This window comes from Diabrotica virgifera, chromosome 6, assembly GCF_917563875.1.
Source record: "Diabrotica virgifera virgifera chromosome 6, PGI_DIABVI_V3a".
Taxonomy (NCBI): Eukaryota; Metazoa; Arthropoda; class Insecta; order Coleoptera; family Chrysomelidae; genus Diabrotica; species Diabrotica virgifera.
The window spans coordinates 15402194-15424520 of NC_065448.1; the positions used below are offsets into that span (position 1 = coordinate 15402194).

Below are 22327 nucleotides of genomic sequence, written 5' to 3' on the forward strand. Positions count from 1 at the left end.
TCCTTCCATTTTCTCACTGTCTTGCTTTAATACTTCCAACTTTTTCTTCTTCTTCCCCATTTCTCCCTCCTTCAGTATTGTTTTAACATTTCCGGTTCTGTAGCGTTCGTGTAATCTGACCAAGCCATCTAGCTCTTTAGGCTCGTATATTTGGCGTACCTACTTAATTATTGGTTACATCCTTATTATTTCTTTATTTGTTCGTCTTCTTCAAATATTTTCTGCGGTCTGGATGGTTCTCAAAATTTTTCTGAGCCCCTTTCTTTCCCATATCTCTACTCTCTTATCTTCTTGCTGTTTCATAATCCGCGTTTCGCTGGTGTACACTAAGAGCGCTATTCCATAATTCCATTGTTTCGGCATTTCTTCCTTTTGCCGAACTGCTAATGACAAGCGGAATTCTGTCTTTCTTTGTGTTTTTTGGCGCCTTCCTTAAAAATCTCAGCTGGAATAGCGCATTCACCTGCCCTTTTGTTATTTTTTAGATCTGTTAATATATCTTTGACTTCATTCAAAGTTGATTCCTCGTACGTCCCTTATTCTTTATTTTCTTGCCACTTCTCATTTCTCCGTAGTTCCTCTTGTTGATCTGTATTTAATAGATCTATTCTTCGAAGTATTCAGCCCATCTGTTTTATGCCAGATAAAATTGATGTTAAACCATAATAAAATGGAAGAATTGGATAAATGAAGAACTAGAACCTCAATCAGAAAGCTGAACAAGCATTAGACGAAATGAAATATTTCCATGATTTCTTTCCTAGTTCCTGAGTTTGATTTGTTTGTTGTTTTGTTTTTATAGTTTTCTGTTGTTTGTTTTTCTTCGATCATTTTCTTTTCTCTTTTGATACATTTTATATTGTCTAAACATATGCGTGTTCTTGAAAAATTTGACTACTTGTGTCTACCAACTACCAGAATCTTGATGATTTAAGTAATGGCATTTTTGCGAACACTATTATCTCCTTTATGTCCTTGGTTTACCATGCTTCTCAATAATTTTTCTCGTTTAACTGGTATTTCCAGTTTTAATTTCCTTTTCTATACGTACGTATTTTTACATTGTTCCCCATTTTTATAGGCGTCCTCCTTATACAAATGAATGTATCTAGGTTCTTTATACTGTACTCCCCAAGTCCCAAGTCCCCAGTTCCAGTATTTTATTTTTATATCCTTCTGAAATATCCCCTTTAATAGAGCTAAATACGTAAATAGGTTCCAAAGTAACAGTTTTCAACGTGATTCAGTTCAGTGATTCATCCCTTTAATGCATTGTAATGACAGCTGATGAAGTAAATATAACCATAACCTCAACCTCTCTCGACTTTCATTTCATCATAATATTTATCTAAAATCCATTAAAATGATTAAAATGTAGTTGATAAGGAAACGCCAGCCTCCGTTGGGTTGTAACAAGTCGTGGTTTAGTTGTAAAATCAGTCACAATGTAAATATTCCCACAAATGTAATAACAGTCTGCTTTTAGAAGGTGACGGGGCCACAAGTTAAATGCTGTATGCTGTATGACCTTTGAATTCAACATTTATTTCCGACATTTTTGGTGTTGTACCTGTTCGATTTCGTTTTTATAAACGTTCAGTATTTTGTAATAAATTAAGATGTCTAAGCTGCCACAAAAAACCATTTTCACTTATGAGACTTTGGTACATGCCACTGCAGGAGCCGCTGTAAGTAAATTTATTTATTTATAAATATTTGAATGAATATACGAGTATACTCAGTCCCGGCGCTAGGGTATAAGGCCCGCCTTTAAAACTATCATAGGGGCCCTTATGTTTTTAAAATTAGTATTTGGTATGCCACCACTAGAAAAAAGCTCATTTTGGCGCCCCATACACAGGAGCGCCAGCCTTCAGGGAATCTCTTGCAGACCTGTTATCACTGGCCCCGAGTTTTTATTTAGTATAAATCAGTGGTTTCCAACCTTTTATGTCTGGCGACCCACCTTCTGATGTTTTTTCATATTCGCGACCCATCCCTCACCCAGATAAGCTATTCTGTACTCTGTACATCACTCAGCTACTAGAAGAGCCATGTTGTGACCCACCTGAAATCTGTCTGCTACCCACCGGTTGGGAAACGCTGGTATAAATATATCAATACCTCAATTCCATAGAGAAATCAGTCAAAATTTTGAGTTTTGAGAAAATTGCAATCAAAGATTTCATAAGTGTGTTAAATATCAGATTTAAATCATTAAAACTTTCTTTATTTACCATACCATTGTGATATACACATAATGGATTTTTGCATTCAAAATGCATATTTGTTTAAAATCTAAATCTGTTTTAATTAATACACTGAGCGTCATTGAAGAGACGCCATTTAGAATTTTTATAAGAATTGTTCAATGATTTTAAGTTTATGCAATTTATTCTATTGTAACTAAACTCTCACAATGTAGAAACAGTGCCACCAGGTCAATTAGGGGAATAAATTTGCAGAATTGATACCAGTTTTATAACTTCGGAGAATGCACATGTTTCTACAGTTTGTCAATAATGCCATCCCCTCTTTGTGAACACATACACACAAACACACAGTTTGTCAAATGTATTTATTACTTTATTTATTTATTTATTAACGATTTCACCATTGTTCAAAAAAGTAATACAATGAATTATAAAATAGTTGACATAGTTTAATTCTAACATATACAATAAAAAACAATATAAAAGGTGTTAAAAATATGATGTAACACCATAAACAAACTAAACATGATCAACACAATTTAACAATTGCCTAAAAGAATAAATTGAACTAAAGAATGGATCAACAGTATATGTGTTAAAGTACCTAAGAGCTCTAGTCATCGGATCATTTCTACCATAATTAGTACGGTGATACTCAATATAGAATAAAGAAGGATTTCGTAAGTTGTAACTGGTTGTATTAAATCGGATTTCCGATAGTAATTCAGGACAGTTAACAACAAGTTAACAACATCAACATCTAGAAACAAGTTTGACAAACTGTACATTGTTTTTCTTGGAATATGGCTGTTTTGTTTTTCGTTAGTGTACAGTTGTTCAAAGAGTGAACTTGTGTAACTTTAAAATTTAAAACTATGGCTGAGAGATTTGTTAGATCTGTTCAAATTGTTACTTTGATTGATATAATGGAATGAGGCAAAAAGAAGTGGCCAGACAGCTTGAAGTTACTCATTGCATGGTCCAAAAAAGATACCAACGATTTGTAGAGACTGGATCTAACAAACAACAACTAGGATCAGGCCCGAGTAGAATCACAATGGCCAGAGAAGACTGTTCTTTACAACACACTTCTTTGCAAAATCAGTTCTTTACAGCTAGAGCAATTCAAAACCTTGCCATTTTTTTAATTCCTTTTGCTTGGTTTGTGGGCGAAAACTTTATTTACATGCAAGAGCAAGACAATGCACTGGTAATGCAATACCTGGAAACCTTTGGTGTGCTAAAAAGCATGTGTGAGCATGTTTGGGACCAACTTAAATGAAGAGTAAGAAACAGAATACCTGCTCCAATAAATCATGAACAGCTTCTTTTGATTCTCATGGAAAAATGGGAAGCTTTTCCTCAAGACAACATCCAAAATTTGCTCAAGTCAAATGAAGGGTGTAAATAGAGGTGGTAATACAAGATATTAAAAATCACTACTTTATTGTAATTTTTATAAAAAAAAAACAGCAAAAAATTACAATTTTTAAAATTTTCCATTAAGGGGATGGGTACGTATTTTCAGCTGCAATGCCATTCAAATGGGAATTCATTTTTTTCGAATCCTGAGAAAACTAATAAGTATTTTTGAAAAATTTAAATGCAGAATGAAAGATCACGTTATTGACGAGGGCCCAAAGTCCCTGAAAACTTCTATAATGTTTATATTAATAAGTTACAGGGGTGAAAAACTAGAGAAAAACAGAGAAACTGTAGTGTGATTTTTAATTTCAAATATCTCGTTCAAAAGAAACTTTTTATTTATTCTAAGGGACTTTCGGCCCTCGATAATAATTTAGTCTTTCATTCTGCGTTTAAATTTTTTAAAAACATTTATTAGTTTCTTCAGGATTCGAAAAAAATGGATACCATATCTGTGGTGATATTTTCCAAATCGAACATTTACTATCTTTGTCATACAATGCACTGAGTCAAATAGAATATGATGACAAGACAGTGACAGTTTTAAATATTTGACATGGCATCGGGAATATTTTGAGTTGTTGATTAAATAATATTGATAGTGTATTTGATAAATAATTGATTTAAGACCTGAACTTAATAAAAAGTTATTTATTGTTTATTATTTATCGAAGATCCAAGCAAAGAATACATCAGGATATATTATGTGATCCAAGTATTTTTTTGTTGAAGATGTTCAAAATTGTAAGCGTTCCATAGTAACAATAAATTATTAAAAAATCACTTTAACACTTTTCCTCTTTTCTCGATTGAGTATTAGTTTTTGTTGTACATATAAATTATTACAATCACTGAATACATAGTTAGTGAAAAAATTATCACATTTATTAACTGAATTAATAATTTGCAAGTATACAAATAACAGTTATCCAAGAACATTCAAAAGCCATCTCTTTAAAGTTAATGATGACATTGTCAAGTAGAATGACATTCTAGTAATGTTTACATATCCATACCAGTGTGAATTTTACTACACGTAATTTGCTGTGTAAAGACAGAAAAAGTAGGGATAGCTGTAAAATATTTGCGAATTATGTACCGATGGCAAAAAAAAACAACATCATTTTGGGAAAAGTTTTGTTTTTGACATGTGTTATGTATTTAAGAAATGGTTGCATACAGCTTTAAAAAATATTCTTAAACATTCAGAAACATCTAATGATAAATCACTTTCTTGTACTGTTTGTAAAAATGAAAGAATGTGGCTTAAAACTTTTTATGTGGCTTCGTTTAATGACGCGCAGTGTATATTAGTTGTTTCCTTATGAAACTAACACACTTATAGTTGTTTTGATTTTAGTATGGTGTAGAAAGTGTAGTATCATAAAGAAACAACTAAAAATGTTTCTGTATGAATATTAGTTTGCAACTACAACTCTCATTCTCTCTGCAACGTTCATAAAGAAACTATTAGAAGTATTTCTGTATCTATCTAGTAAAATAAAGATATGGAGATATTATCGTAAGGAAATACATAACTATTTTAATGGAAAATAAAATATTTTTGGCTTGTTTCTATATGAAATCGATAAAAGAGGACTTTATCAATGTTTCCTTGCAATTAACTCCAAATATGAAATTAGTGTTATCTTTATTTCGGTTTTTTTCTTTTTTTTTGCTTTTAAGCATCTGTTTCTTCTTAAGGCTTGGTTTCCTTTTAGAATTCTTCCGTAAATTCTTTATGTTCCAGTTGTTTCCACAGACACTACATGTAGTTGAATGTCATTACTTTTTCACATTTGAGGTCATTGGTCTTGAGGTGCCCTTCTTGTTCCCTTGTTTTTACACACTTCTGTATATTCTGTTTTTTTTTTGTGCATTTGTCTGCTCTGGTCCCATTCATTAATCTATTGTCTATCCCTTATTATTATTTTCTCGTATTCATATGTCTATTTCTAAATATTCAAATCCTGCCACTTTTTGAAAACTATAGTCTCTGCACCTTTCATTTTGATGTGCTGTCGCATATGTTGTTTCCTCTCATTTCCATATATTGAGTTTTTGTTTGGTTTATTGTTAGTCCATATCCTTTCGCTTCTTCTTCAATTTCCTAGAAATAATTTTCTAGATGTTTTTTTGTTCTCGCTAATATCACCACATCATTCGCGCATGCTATGCATTATTCCCTGCAATAAAATATACTATTTGTGCTCATGTTTGATCTTCTTGCGATTTGTCTTAATACTAGTCCATTCTTTCACGGTTTTTGCTCTAAATTTTAAAGAACCGCTTGGTTTGACATGAAATTTGGCATACGTATAGCTTACATGTCAAAGAAAAAAGTGATATTGTGCCGATGTGTGCTTTTGCCCTGGGGGTGACTTTCACCACCTTTTGGGGGTGAAAAAATATAATAATATGTCCAAAATAAGCCCGGAAATGGGTAAACTGACTAATTTTAAGTAACTTTTGTTCTATAGAGTTTTTTCGCCAAGTCAACACTTTTCGAGTTATTTGCGAGTGAATATGTTCATTTTTCAACAAATAACCACATTTTTGGACGGTTTTTCGCAAATAACTCAAAAAGTAAGTATTTTGTCGAAAAAAATGTTCTTAGCAAAAATATAGCACATAAAAAAATAAAAAAAATGGTGTACGCGTTAGGTCTCTGGATCTCGTAGAACCAGAGTTATAACCAATGAAAAATAGATTCATATTCACCAAATTTCAAATAGAATATTTCGACGTGAAATATCCAAAAAATTAAGCACTTTTTGGGGAAAACCCATTATAACTTTTTTAAACTGTTTAAAAAAGCTTTATTTCTGTTTTTACAAATAGTTTCTAGCATTAAATTTAAGCAAGTTACGCTCAAAATAAAGTTGGTTCCTTTTGTTTTTGCAAAAAAAATCGGGAAGACCACCCCCTAATTAGCAACTTAAATGAAATTAATCGTTACCGCTCCACAAATTATTTTACTTATGTTCTGTTTCTATGATCTGTAAATTTGATCTAGTCAAAGTGCTTATTTTTGAAAAAATTTGGTTTCAAAGTAAAATTTTTAAAAATTCAAATTTTGAAAAATATGTTTTTTTCAAAATAACTTAAAAATTGTTAGAGATACCAAAAATCTCGAAAAACAAAAAAAGTCAGATTTGCTTTTCTGAATATCATGTATTTTTTTGTTTTTCTGTTAGACAAAAATTGATTAAGATTTGGTGTTTCTAAATTTGCATACATTCGTGATCAGTGACTCGTTCAACCCCTTTTAACTACAGCCCTTTCAATAATAAGGACTTTGAACCGATGAAACTTACAGATCATATAAACAATATTATACACGAGTCAAGAAACTTGTGAAGTCGTAACGATTAATTCATTTAAGATACTAATTAGGGGGTGATCTTCTCGATTTTTTTACCAAAACCAAAAGGGACTAAATTTATTTTGAGCGTAACTTGTTTAATTTTGATGTTAGAATTTTTTTTTATAAAACAAAAATGAAGCTTTTTTTAAACACTTTAAATAAGTTTTAATGAATTTTCCCCGAAATGTGCTTAATTTTTGGTTATTTCACGTTAAAGTGTTCCATTTGGAATTTGACGAATATGAACCTATTTTTCATTAGCTATAACTCTGCTTTTACTAGGTGTAGAGACGTGATATATACACCATTTTTTAAAATTTTTTACAGGCTATATTTTTGCTACGAATGTTTTTTCGACAAAATACTTACTATTTGAGTTATTTACGAAAAACCGTCTAAAAGCGTGGTTATTTTGTTGAAAAAATGAACATATTCACTGTCAAATAACTCGAAAAGTATTGACTTAGTGAAAAAACTCTATAGAAGAAAAGTTACTTAAAATTAGCCAGTTTATCCATTTCCTGACTTTCTTTGGACGAAACCCCCAAGAGGGGGTGAAAACCACCCCCAGGGCAAAAGCAGATATCGGCACAATATCACTTTTTTTCTTTGACTTGTTAGCTATGTGTATGCCAAAATTCATGTCAATCCAAGCGCTTCTTTAAAATTTAGAGGTTTTGCAATATTGTACCGTTAAAGAACGGACTATACTAAGTTTAACAAATTCCCTGATAGCGGATCTTCTTGTTTTAAACCCGTATTTATTGTGATCTGGCTTAAAAAGCTTTCTTCCCGTGTGACCCTATTTATTGTGTTGCTAGGCATCATTCTCACTATGAATAGCCTTATAAGATTTTCTGGTATTTCTAAGGTTCTCATTGCCTCATAAAGCATCCTTCCATTTATGGAGTTATACCTGTTTAAAGTCGATAAATACCTTATTTAATCCTAACTTTTTTTAATCCAGTACTTGTTCTTTCTGGTCTTAACCCTACCTGGTATTCTTCGATATTTTTTTCATATGTTATCTATCTTTTCCTAATAATTTTTGCAAGCATTTTGTAGACCACTTCTAATATTGGTATATCTCTATAGTTTTCACACTCCTTTTTGTCTCCTTTTTGTAGATCGAACAAATAAGAGCCCTATTCCATTGTTTCAACATTTCTTCTTTTTAACAAACTGCTAATGTTCAGTGGAAGATTCTTTTTTGCAGTATTTCGCCTCCTTGCTTAAAGATCTCAGCCTGCCTCTTGTTATTTTTTAGGTCTCTTATTTTTCCTTCAACTTTATTTAGACTTGGTTCCTTGCATATCTGCCGTCCTCAAATAAAACGCGGTATCTGCAAAAAAAATTGCAAATCGAGTTTTTGCTGTATGTGGTTTCCTTGTGACCTTATTTATGTTTCTGCAATGTCTGAAAGCCGTATCATTTTATTTGCTACCAACATAAATAAATTGGAATATGCCGTATGTGTTAAATTTCAACAGTTGCTTAATTAAAATGCGTTATTTACAAGGTACTCAACTAAAAAGCGGTATGTGCTAGCGAGTATCATGTACTTGCCGCGTTTTAATTGAGCACAGCGCATTTACCGCGTTTTTATCGAGACTCGTGTTGCGACCTCGTATTTTGAACATTTATGACATGTAGGTATTTTGCCTATATAATAAACAATTATAAGCTATTTATTTTTCTTTTTTGGTAGCTATTCTTGCTTGTAAAAGATCCTATTTGTAAATAAAATGCAGATACGGTACTCTTTCTGATCCAGTAATATGTCCGCTGCTCAATTAAAACGCGGTATATGACTTTTTCTTTGCAGCTTTGATAAAAACATGATTTTTTTTAAGAATATATTTTTAAACAATGTTCAACTATCATTAGAACATGTTTTACGTTAAAAAGTTGTCAAAACATAATATAGAGTCCTGAGTCCGCGTTTTATTTGAGAACGGCAGATATGCACTTCGTCTTCTTGCCAATTATTATTTCCCTCTAGTTTGTCTTGTTCATAATAGTTTCGTATTTATATCATTCAAATGTTTTGTATACTTGTACGAGTATATGCAATTAATGTCCACAATTATACAATTAAATGTTTTTAGGCAAGCATTTTTGCTATGAGCAGCGTGTACCCTTTGGATATGATCAAATTCAGAAAGCAACGTAAGTATTTTTATCAAATATGTATACTAAATTTGTTAATCAAACATTTTTTCCCAAATTCATTAAAACTTCTGATTTTTTTACACCGAATGACGTAATGTGAACTTGAAACTTTTAATTGCATATTAATTAACATAATTGATTACGTTAAAAACACTGATTTAACTAAATATGGTTTTAACACATTGTAATATAATTAATAAAAAGTAAATAAAGGAAGTTGAATTTTATAAAAAAAAGTACAATTAACATCCTTAGATTGTGTTTGTTCTGGGGTTATAAGTAAGAAGCTGCGTGTTTGCAAATTGTATGAATAAAAATTGGAAATTCTTCTTTGGCTTCCTTTTCGCTTTCTCATTAGATCAGGCGGTATCTGTCTAAAACACTCTCGTTTGGGTAAATCGTATATAATCCTATTTTTTTGCTTTAAGTAATTGCTTCGAAATATTATTAGAAATGATAATTTCGCTATTCAAATTCGTGGACTTAGATTAATGGTGGGGATTTTTGCAGTTACTCGAGCGCGTCAGATTTTCATATGGGGAGAAACCTGGTACCCTCCAGATGTACCTCTACCATATATTGGCTCTTAGCACAGGGAAGTTCGTTAAGGGGGGCCCGAAAAAAAAATCCATCCTTAAAAATACTTGAAATTGTCAGATTAAGATAAGGTAAGTTAAGTACATGCAAAAGAGTGTATATTTCAAAAATCTGACGATTTGAGCAAATAAGGAAATGGGTGAGTCAAAAAGTTTCACAAAAAAAGCGAATATTTCGCGAAATGAACGTCAGATCGAAAAACTAAAAAATACGTCTCCAATACTTTTCAAAAATCTATCGAATAGTACTAAACATGACCCCCCACGGGGTGGGGAGTAAATTTAAAATTTTAAATACAATCCCCGCGATATTTCGCAAAATGAACATCAGATCGAAAAGCTGCAAAATACACTTTCAAAATGTTTTTGAAAAATCTATCGAATGGTATTTGAAAAATCTATCGAATGGTACCAAACACGACCCCCCACGGAGGTGGGGTGGGGGGTTACTTTAAAATCTTAAACGGGACCCCCAAATTTTTATTTCAGATTTGGATTCTTTACGTAACAATAAGCAACTTTTATTCGAGCCTTTTTTTCGAATTATGGATAGATGGCGCTATAATCGAGAAAAACAATTGTTGGAAATAGAAAAATTAAATAATAAATGGAAAGTCCCCACTAAAATGGAAAATTTTACTTAATTTTTTTAGTTTTAGGACCTAATAATCACAACCCGATAGGTCCCCATAACGCTCGAGTGACTGCAAATTTAGCATACTTTGCTCCCCTACCATAATTAAATTGGATAAATAGATAATTTCACTATGCAGACATTTCAAAAGTTGGGCTAAATTTTTTATTAAACAATTTGTGAAAATAATTAGCAAAATTAAATATTTTTCTCCTTTTTGTTGCTATATGTCGGTAGGGTCAAAAACAATGTTTTTTAATAATATTTTTCAGGTATTTAAAAGCAACATAGAAATCTTCAAACTTTCAAAAACATAGAAACCTTTAATATTTATTTACGAAATCATTTTAATACAAAAACACTACACAAATTTTCAGCATAATCAGCATAAAATAATTTTGCAATCTAAATTTTTGAAAAAAAGTTATTCATTTTCAAAATTATGCAGAGCCAACACAAAAAGTTTTCAATACTTGAAACATTTTTTACATATTATAAAAGGGCATTCAAGCTTTCAACTAAAATTTGAATAATTGATCTAAAAAATACCTAAGGAAGTACAAAACTCAAAGAAGTACCACAAAATGTATATTTTAATAAAATGGTCATATAAGGACGCGTTTTGGCTCTTCACGAGCCATCATCAGCTTAAAAATGCGGGAGCAAAGACAAAACTGACCAGACCAGGAAGGAGGAAGAATCTACTAGTTTACATTTTTTATGGTTCTATAGACTTCATTATTAAAGTTTTTTATTTTTTATATGTTGTATTAACATTTAGTTAATTTGAATGTCAAATTTTTTAAAAAATTCTTTAAGACTTCCACGTTAGGAATAAAGATGTGTTACCATTGCCATCTTGCGAACAGCAATTTTTTTTTATTAATATATACATTTTGTGGTACTTCTTTGAGTTTTGTACTTCCTTACCTCGAGGCCACATTTGAGAATGGATACTTCTCTTCATGTTTAAAAAATACCTATTTTGACAACGATTTCCGAAGTTGAAATCGAAACGTCAAATAAACTTAAATTTCAAAGTAAAATTGTGGCTTATTTCCCAATTAAAATAAACTGATATAGAGAATATTTATATTACCCTAATAATGGCGCAATAATAATAATAATGAATTTATTTCGAAAATATCTCATACATTTCGAAAATATCTCATACATTCCTTTTATTTCAGTTGAAGATAAAGAACTAGCAGAAAAATCTACTTTTGAAGGTATAATTCACCTACTTAAGACTGAAGGCATGTAAGTATGAACTTCATTTATATACACTCACCGGCACAAAATTCCGCCACCCAAAATTTTTGATTAAGTTTGACAATCTATAACTTTATTATTTGTGCTCCGATTTTCAAGATTCTTGCACCAGTTTGTAGCTACATGTATTGATGTCGTTTGTTATTATTCCGGTAACAAAATTTTTTTGCTTAGATGGCATTATACGAGGGTGAATGGAAGAGTTGTTTTTTCTCCTAACTTTAAAAAATTATGTGGAAAAATTGGAGGGCTGATTTTGTTTCATACTCCTTTTGTATTATTTTGGAGGTATCACTGAGGTTTTGTTTTTTGAATTATCCGAATATCTCTTTTCTTGTAAATAAAGACACTGCTTTGAAGGTTTATTTAATTAAACATATCAAACGCACTAAAATTAACAAAACAAAACAAAATTAACAACAAAACAAAACAATTCAATAGCGGGTATGTCCACCTCTTGTATCAACGACTGCTCGCAATCTGTTTAGCATCGAATAAAGATGTGTTACCATTGCCTGCGATATTCCTCTACCAGGGCCACAACTGTACCAAATTTTCTGGAGGTCTAGGATGACGGCAAATAGCTTTTTTTAATTCATCCCATAAATATTCATAGGTCTGGGCTGCATGCAGGCCATTCTAATCTTATCAATCCAACCTCTATTTTATGAGAGTCAATGAGTGTTTTTATTTACAAAAAATGGTACAGCTCTTACAAGAAAAGAGATATACGGATAATTCAAAAAAGAAAATTTTAGTGATGCTTCCGGGATAATATGACAGGACTATGAAACATAATCAGATATTCCATTTTTCCACAGAATTTTTTAAAGTTAGGAGAAAATACAACGCTTCCATTCACCTCGTATAATGCCATGCCAGCAAATTTTTTTTGTTACCGGAATAATACCAAACGATATCAATACATGTACCTACAAACTGGTGCAAGAATCTTAAAAATCGGAGCACAAATAATAAAGTTATAAATTGTCAAACTTAAAAAAAATTTTGGGTGGCGGGATTTTGTGCCTGTGAGTATATATTTGTCCTTGTTTTAAAAATTTTTAATAAACGTTGTCACTCAACTGTGATTCGTGATATATAAATGTGCGCTCTTAAACATAAATTTAAATGTACAGGGTGATTCACGCAAGTCTACCATAGTCCATCATCTTTATTTTAATGAAACATCCTACTTCGAGGTGTACAGCTTTTGTGGCTAGGCATACAAATACTGCTATATATCCTTTATAGCTCTTGTACCCTCTTCCTTTGCTTGCTCTTATTTTGATTGGTCCGGCGTAGTCTACACCAGTATTTGCAAATGGGAGAGCTTGGTTTACCCTCGTTTTTGGTAAACTTCCCATTAATTGTTGAGCCGTTTCAGCCTTGTATCTTTTACATTTGACACAAGTGTTTATTTCTTCTCGCACTACTCTTTTTCCGTGCGTGATCCAAAATCTTTTCTTTATGTAGTGCAGAGTTTGTTGTGGGCCTCCATGCAACGTTTTTGTATGGCAATGTTGTATTATTAATTTACTTAATTTGCTTTTGTGAGGTATTATTAAGGGATGCTTTTCATCATGTGTGAGCTCTGAGTTCTGAAGTCTCCATGTAACCCGTAATATGCCATGGTTATCCACATAGGGTAGTAAGTTCAATAGTTTACTCCTCCCGTTTAGTGGTTTTCCACTCTTTAGCGTTTTTATCTCTTCTGCGTAATATAATTCTTGAGTATTCTTTATTATTCTTTGCAAGGTACTCTCTAATTCTTGAGGGGTGAGTTGTTCATGTTCTACCTCTCTTTTTTTGCATTTGTCTGTAAATCTAATGCAATGAGATAGTACTCGTTGCATTCTATTCAGATTTGAAAATCTTTCGCAAATATCACTAACCTTGAATGTTGTGTTAGCTATTATTTCTATTCTTATTATTTTATATTATAATGTGTTTAAACATTTTCTATTGGTCGTATCTTTCTTTTAAGTGGCCAATATGTTCAATCTCAAAGTAATCCCTTAATTTGTAATCTCAGATTTTTTCTTAACTTCCTAAACTTTTATAGTTTCACCATGTATAATTGAAACATTGGGAAACATCGAGTAATATTTTAATAATTAGAGTCCATTCAACCTGCAAACTTAGTAAATTGCCAAATAATGTATTTTCCAATTGAACTTTAAGTTTTGCAATAGCTTTCTTTAAACTGTAGTTGCAACCTTTCAAAACGCAAGGTCCGTAGTTCGGTTGTCATGCAACTTATTGATGAATTGCATATTTTGACGAGATTATAAATTTACCAAGGGGACTATTTTGGGTTGCAGTCTAATTGAAATAGTTACCTCGTTAACAAGTGCGTAAGTCGTTGTTAGAAGTTACGCCGAGTGTAATTATTATCAGTAGCTGTCATTAAAGGCAGTCTATCATAGAAAGTTACCTGAACATCATCTATAGTGTAATTACGTAGCTGTCAATAAAACCATATTTTTACTCCACACTCAAACATTTATTTACCATCGTCGATCGAGAAGAAGCGGAAAAAGGGGCATTACAAAGCAATTCGATCCCGAGATCTACGTCGAATTGTCTACCCTGTATATTTGTTACGTTTTTCACAGCAACAACTGTCTGTTTGTACACGAAAACCAGAGAGACTGGTACAAACTAGTGCCTCTGTTCTGCTAGCCTACCGAAATTCCTAAATTGAAGCAAGTGATTACACTAAAGCAATGCTATTGACTGATCGAGAGATGACCGAAGCTTCCCATCAACCTACTACATGGCCACCTACCAGACAGAGAGGTGGAGTAAGAGATACTTGCCGAGTATGTCAGCGGCATAAAAAATCCACGGAATGAAGGTTAAGTTCGATCAGAAATCCACTCCCGTTAGCTTCAAGGAAGGTGATGCTGTCTAACTCTATCAACCAAGGAGAAGGAAAGGTCTGAGCCTCAAGTTGCAGCGGCCCTGGGAGGGAACGTATCTGATCACTAAGAACATAAACGATTTTAAAAATCAAAAATAAACGATTTTGTATATAGACTGCAGCTCACGCTACGAAGTAAGCTGAAGGTCGTCCAACTGAAGGGATTGTGCTCTGATGAAAGGCATCAGGTAAATTTAGGTATTGTTCGGGGGGATGGTGTCACATATTCCTGATTGCGGCCCTGAACTTTAGAAAATACCAGAAGTATCTTTTCACCGCCGAAATATTTAACAAACTGATTTTATCAACGCAGAAATAAGCTTCGAGAATTTACTGAATTCTCGTCGCTCAGTCAGCTGTTTTCCTGACAATTCGTTTTCACGTCGTGCTTCACGTAATCTCTGAACTCACAGAACAACGTAACTCTCCATTTTGAACTGAGATATGTCTCCCTCGAATTTGGACATCTATTACTGTAGGCATGCTTCAGCGGGTGCAGACTTAAAAAAATTTCTAACCTGCGCCTGTACATAACAGGTTATGGTGCGACGTGCAAATAAATACTCGTTTTGATTTATATAAGAGTTAAGTCAAAAACCCTTAAATAATTGTCTCCCATTTAAATTTGAAAGTTAATTTTTATTCTTCATAAAACATAAGTTTTAAGAAGCAGTTTATATATGGTCCTTTTCATAGGCATTTTTCAGTGCGTCACAAATGATAGAAAAAAAAAATAAGTCCGTGATAATACACATTTATAGCATTTATTCTAACATGACATTTTAGTTAAATCTGACAGTTGTCACATTTTATTTGCAATTTGGCATAAAAACAAATCAATTGTCTTTATTGCATTTATAAAATGGTATTTTCTTTGATTTGTATAGCCCTATAAATTGTACAGATTGATTATATTCGTAGATATATAATATAATTCGTAAATAATTTTTTTTTCGATTATAGCGCCATCTATCGACAATTAGAATAAATGTTATAAATGTCTGTAATCATGGACGTGCCTTTTTTTTCTGTCACATACAATTTAATGCCTTAGAAAGAAATCGAAAAACTGTGACGCTCTGAAAGATGCCTATGAGAAAAAGATAACCAACCAAATTACATATAATTTATTGTTTTAGACAGTCTTTATATTGTGGAATTAGTCCTGTTCTAAAAACATTAGGAGTCTCATCTTTCGTATATTTTTATGCATTCCACGGAGTCAAATCTCTTTTACCACAGGAAATGCGCAACTCCAAAAACGACTTTCTCTTGAGTCTCTTTGCTGGTGAGTACAAATTTTATTTAAGCTATTTTTGTTGAATATCTTTACAGTTTTACAAGTTTTTCATTACTATGTATGTACGTATCCTGACCATCTTAATCTCTGAGATGTAATCTCCTGAACAATATCATAATCACTATAAAGTTGTTTTATTTCTGTTTGTTCTCATTCTATATTGGTTTGTGGACACATCGTGGTAAGTATTTTTCTTTCAAAACGTCTGAGTTTTTTTCACTATTTTCAACTTTGAACAAAACAAAAAGAGTGCATTTTATTTACTAAATTGGCCCTCCACAATTTTGACCCAAGATTATTACTATATGTATTATGTACAGTGTTTTTGTTAACTAGTCAATCAAGACTATTTATTTTCCTTCTTCGAATTTCTGGTATCATCAAAACGTCGACAAAGGAAGAGGATAAAGAATGGGAAACAAAGAAGTAACAATACTCTGTTGTGCAAACGATGCAATTCTGATAGCCGAAGATGAAGATAGTCTGCAAAGATTAGTCCACATATTTATCATAAAAGTAAAAGAATTCAATATAATAATTTCACCTCAGAGAACTAAAACAATAGTAATCAGTAAAGAATCAATCAGATGTAAAAATGAAATTGATGACATCAGTATTGAACAAGTAATGGAAATAAAATACCTTGGAATTATATTGTCCAGCTACAGAGACCTAAACAAAGAAGTGAGAAATTAAGTACAAAAAGCAAATAGACTGGCAGAATGCCTTAATAACACTATATGGCGAAACCGACATATTAACGCTGAGATGAAGTCAAGAATTTATAAAGCCAGTGTAAGACTAATTAGTCCAGAGCGCATCTGTTTTGAGATGGACGTTGAGAGGTGACTCATATTTTTTTGCAGAAATTTCTTGGAATTAACTCATATAAGAATAATTGAGTTATCCCCCCACTCAAAAAGGTCCATTGTTTAAATAATCAAAATGTCAAAAATGAAGGAAAAATTCGATTTTTTTCTTCGTTTTTTGATTATAACTTTAAAAATATTCACTTCCGAGAAAAGTTGCACTGACACAAATGTTGCGTAATTAAATTTCCTACAATATAGGATTGGTTAAAAGTTTTAAAAATTGTCACCCTCGTTGCAAAATAGTAATAATTGCGAAAAAAAATTTCCATAAAAAAAACAAGTATTCGCACTTAACGTTTTTTAACCAGCTTAGGACCTTCATATTTTACCCAGAAAAACTTTATGATATAATAAAACAATACTTTAAATTTAATGAAGATCGGTTCAATAGATTTTGCAAAATAAATTTTGCAATCCAGCTTTCGCAAAAAAATTCACTTTTTCAAAATGTTGCAGGACTAAAACTAAAGCAGGCAGCGAGTTGAATTTTTTTTACATATAGAAGGATACTTTACCTTTCGGTACACGAATCGGTTAACTACCACGGCGTCAGGATTTTTTAAATAAACATTAATTTTTGGTGCTACGCGCAGGACAGCGATGTTCGATTCACGCAAGTTGATTTCCACCAAAATTTCTTCCAATCTTTATCTAATATATTATTTTCTTACTCTATATTTTGTTGTATTTTAATTCCACAAAAATCAAACGAAGTTGATTATTGTTTGTGAGATATTGTTTAAACAATTGCATATGTGTAAAAATAATAAAATTTTATTCTCTAAGTTAAAATATATGAAGAGAGAAAGTTTTTGCTAAAAAAGTATTATTTCAAAGGACAGAGTATGTGTTTTTATTTTGCAATAAACAAATTTATTTATTTATATCGAAATGTACTAAAAATTAAAATTTATCAATCATTAGCAAATGACATTGGAATGCCCAATCAGAGCAAACGTATTGGTTCTTAGAGCTAGCAACGTTTTCGAGAAATCATTTTAAGACGGCTGATTCTTTCATATATTGTTCACTATGCTTTCTCGAACACCGTACCGGCCATCTGGCTGCTGATACAGGTTGCGTTCATTACACACCTGTACAGGTAAACACAAAATCAGGGTGATTGATTAGTGTGAAAAAGCTCAGTAGATCCGCTATAGTAATAGATAGCAATAAAAGTTAATAATAAAAATTGTAGCTAACTTTGCGCTTCACATTACAAAATTAGTTAGAATGTTACAGGGTGTTCGATAACATAGTGGCAGACCAAACTTTTGTTTTTTTAAATGGAACACTTCATATTTTATTTTATATTCGAAATCTTCTTAACTTCCCCATCACAAAAATATAAAAGTTTGTTATGCTATACAGGGTATTTACAAAGTTATAACCAATGCTCTATGAAAATCATAATAAGTTCAGCTCCCTGTATAAATAAAAATAAGCACAACAGCAATGGTTTATTGGTGCCATATTTTTTTGTTGATTGTCAAAATTTATAAAAATGGTTGATATTGCTAATTTTCTTTATATCGAATATAGGGTGAGTCAAAACGCAAGTACATTATTTTCACAGTAATTTTAAATAGAACACCCTAATTAATAACTTGCTCTGGAAAATGAAAATATCTCGAAAACTGACAAATTTAGTCATAGGGAATATACAAAAATTAAAGTACGGTAATGATATTTTTCGACAGTATCTAATATAAAATACAGGGTGTTCCATTTAAAATTTCTGAGAAAAGAATGTACTTGCGTTTTGACTCACCCTCTGTTCGATATAAGAAAAATTAGCAATATCAACAATTCTTAAAAATTTTCACAATCAACAAAAGAAAATGGCACCAATAAACCATCTCTGCTGTGCTTTTTTTATTTATACAGGGAGCTGAACTTGTTACGATTTTCGTAAAAAATTGGTTATAACTTTGTAAAAGCCCTATATAACATAACAAACCTTTATAGTTTTGTGATGGGGAAGTTAAGAGGATTTCGAATATAAAATAAAATATAGGATGTTCCATTTAAAAAAACATAAGTTTGGTCTGCCACTATGTTATCGAACACCCTGTAACAATCTAACTAATTTCGTAATGTGAAGCTGAAAGTTGGCCACAATTTTTATTATTAACTTTTATTGCTATCTATTACTATAGCGGATCTACTGAGTTTTATCACACTCACCAATCACCCTGTATATTGAATTTAAATTATTTTAGGACGAAAAATTTTTTTGTCATTACTTTTTAAACTACAGAAATGTCTGGCAATTACAGTTCATATTTCTAATAATGTTTAAAAAGTAATGACAAAAAATTTTTCGTCTTACAATAATTTTAAATTCGATATGTTTACCTGTACAAGTGTGCTGCGCAGTAATGAACGCAACCAGTATCAGTAGCCAGATGGCCGGTACGGTGTTCGAGGAAGCATAGGGAACAATATATGAAAGAATCAGCCGTCTTAAAATGATTTTTTTTCCGACGTTGCTAGCTCTTGGTCCATATCCGCTGTCCTGCACGTAGCACCAAAAATTAATATTTATTTAAAAAATTCCTGACGCGGTGGTAGTTAACCGATTTTAATTTTGCAAATTGCAAATGAAAGGTACAGTATTCTTCTATACGTAAAAAAATCAACTTGCTGTCTCCTTTATTTTCAGTCCTGCAAAATGCATTTTTTTGCAAAAGCTGGATTGCAAAATTTATTTTGCAAAATCTATTAAACCGATCTTAATGAAATTTACAATATTGTTTTAATTTATCATATAGTTTTTCTGGGTGAAATATGAAGGTCCTAAGTGTAGCATAAATGGTGGAAAAACGTTAAATGCGAATGGTGGAAAACGAATACTTGTTTGTTATACGTTTTTTTTCGCAATTATTGCTATTTTGCAACAAGGGCGACAATTTTTAAAATTTTTAGCTAATCCTATATTGTAGGAAATTTTATTACGCGACTTTTATGTCAGTACAACTTTTCTCGAAAATGAATACTTTTAAAGTTATAATCAAAAACGAAGAAAAAACTCGAATTTTTCCTTCATTTTTTGACATTTTGATTATTTAAACAATGTTCCGGACCTTTTTGAGTGGGAGGATAACTTAAATATTATTAAACGAGTTATTTTCAAGCAATTTCTGCAAAAAATATGAGTCGCCTTTCAACGTCCAAATGTACTAATATGTTTACAGATGCGCCCTGGTCTAAATAATGACATATGCTTCAGAAACAAGACCCGATACAGCCACAGCACAAAGACTACTAGAAACGGCAAAAATGAGAGTACTGAGAAGAATTACAGGAAAAACTCTAAAAATTCAATTAAATGTCGAAATAATATAAAAATAATATTTTACCAACATACAATTAATTAACATGTTCTTTTTATCATCCGTAACTTCACGCATATGCTCTTAAATAGACAAATCTTTGATCTTTAATAACTCAAAAAGTATTGATTTATTTTGATAACATGATATAACAAATTTTACTTAACATTTGTCCCTCTATCGATTTGTGCGGTTATTTTTAATAAAATAGTTTTCACCCGCGGGAAGGGGTGGTATTCACCACCAGGGTAAAAGTGCAAGTGGCACCAAATCAGTTTTGTTTCTTGAGGTATGCTTTAACTAGTCACCAATTTTCATGCAAATCGATGGAGGTTTAACAAAATAGGAGGTGAAAACCTTTAATGACTGCACTAACTTTCCCCTTTCATCCCTTATTGCTACTTCCTGTATCCACTGAGGTGTCAGCCTGAAAGGGGTCATAAGTATCAATATACAATAGACACATTTCACATGCCAAACTCCATATTACTTATGACGATGATTTTTCGGTTCTAGCTCTCCGTCTATAAGATTTTTAATTCTAAACTAGCATGATCTTAAAATACAATGTTTATGTTGTTTTTAACGGAATTTTTTTGGTGATTACTTTGGAATAAGTATCTGATGTTTTATTTTTTTTTGTTTTTTAAATATATCCGATTAGAATATAAATTGTATATTCTTGTTCTCATGATCATTTTTCAGTGCGTCATTAATTATGACGTCATATACTGTATTGGGTGTGTCGAGACTTATTTCATGTATTTCTTGACGAATCTGACAGATGCCACAATCGTACTTAGCCATAGGTGAAAAGCTTGTGGAATTAAACTAATTAGTAATTTAGTAGATTTGATTTTTACACAATATGTTAACATGTAGGTATTTTTTATAAAGGGGAATAAAATTAAAAAGTAAACAATATTGTTAATTAAATTTATAAATATGGAAACATTCAAAAATGACACAAAACTATCCATAAACTGTGTTTTTATCTTCTTCTCTAGGTGCTGTCTCCGCTTCAAAAGTCGGTAATCATCAGAGCGATCTTTATTTCTGAAACCGCGGCTCTAAATAATTCATTGTTATTACATCCAAACCAGTTCCTAAGGTTCTTCAGCCATGAGTTACGTCTCCTTACTATGGATCTTTTTCTTGCATAATGACCTGGAGTATTAGATATACATCTCTCATCACATGTCCCATATATCTCAGTTTTCTTCTTATTTGTTAGTTCTCGTTCCTTATGCGTAAGTCTCATTACCTCCACGTTGGCTATTCTATCTACTCATGAGATATTTAGCACTCTTCGGTACATCTCGAATGTCTCTAGTCTCCTCACGCCAATGACTAACTTTTAACGAACTAAATTCTAAACCAAAACACAAAATAATGCACAAAGACGTTGTGAAACACAAGTGAAGTCGAATTCGAAATTTCAAAATGACAGGTACACAAAATACCGACCTGAATAATAACCGTCACTTGACTCTTTGACACTTCTAAAAAATGGCCAAAATGGACGAAGTTTTCGTCAAATGTTCGTAATATGTGTATTTGATTGGCTAGAAAAAACGCGCATTCTAAATATCAACGAATCAAACGTAGGTTAGGAATAGACAGTGGCGGTTTCTCCATAAGTGCACATGTGCACGTGAACCCCCAAAATTATTTTCACACCAACATTCATATATGTAATATTTATCATTCTATAAATAACATTTTAATCTAACTATACAGTAATTGAAATTCGAAATAATAGATCCAAGGAGTTTATAATTATCTAATAATAGGTAACATTTAATTATTTTTATTCTATTTCAAAGGAGAAAGTTCACGGATGCGAGGCCTTAAACAGAACCCCGCGTTCACCGCTCTCACAGTGGTTCATATTTTTTTTTTTTTTTATGTAATTATGTTTATTTACAATCTACATCATTAAAAGAGTATTAAGTAAATTTTTTCTAAATTTTTAGTCATGAGCCAATACATTTGCCGAAATTTCAAGTCTAGTTGTCTTCTTTTAGTCTGTATATGTTTTTTCCAAGTAAGACGTTGGTCAAGATGGAGGCCAAGGTATTTAGCTTCTGTTACTGTTGGTATTCGTACATTTTCAATTCTTACAAGAGGGCATGTATTGTGGCGGTTTGTAAACGTTATTTGAGATGATTTTGTTTTATTTACTTTAGTTCGCCATTTTGTGTACCATTCACTG

The 22327-nt window shown here is 31.9% G+C and overlaps 1 protein-coding gene across 2 annotated transcripts in view; it reads left to right on the forward strand.

Annotated features, from left to right (window-relative positions):
• The first annotated feature begins 1271 nt into the window (after positions 1–1271).
• Positions 1272–22327, forward strand: part of LOC114325378 (peroxisomal membrane protein PMP34) — a 39941-nt gene continuing 18885 nt past the window's right edge. The window contains exons 1-5 of one of the 2 annotated variants that reach the window (XM_028273438.2): positions 1272–1430; positions 1487–1688; positions 9114–9174; positions 11598–11667; positions 15745–15893. In XM_028273438.2, coding sequence (XP_028129239.1) covers positions 1620–1688; positions 9114–9174; positions 11598–11667; positions 15745–15893 — 349 coding nt within the window. In that variant the 5' untranslated portion in view covers positions 1272–1430; positions 1487–1619. Of the gene's footprint in view, positions 1689–9113; positions 9175–11597; positions 11668–15744; positions 15894–22327 lie in introns of both variants that reach the window. The other variant, XM_050653523.1, reaches the window with a different exon arrangement.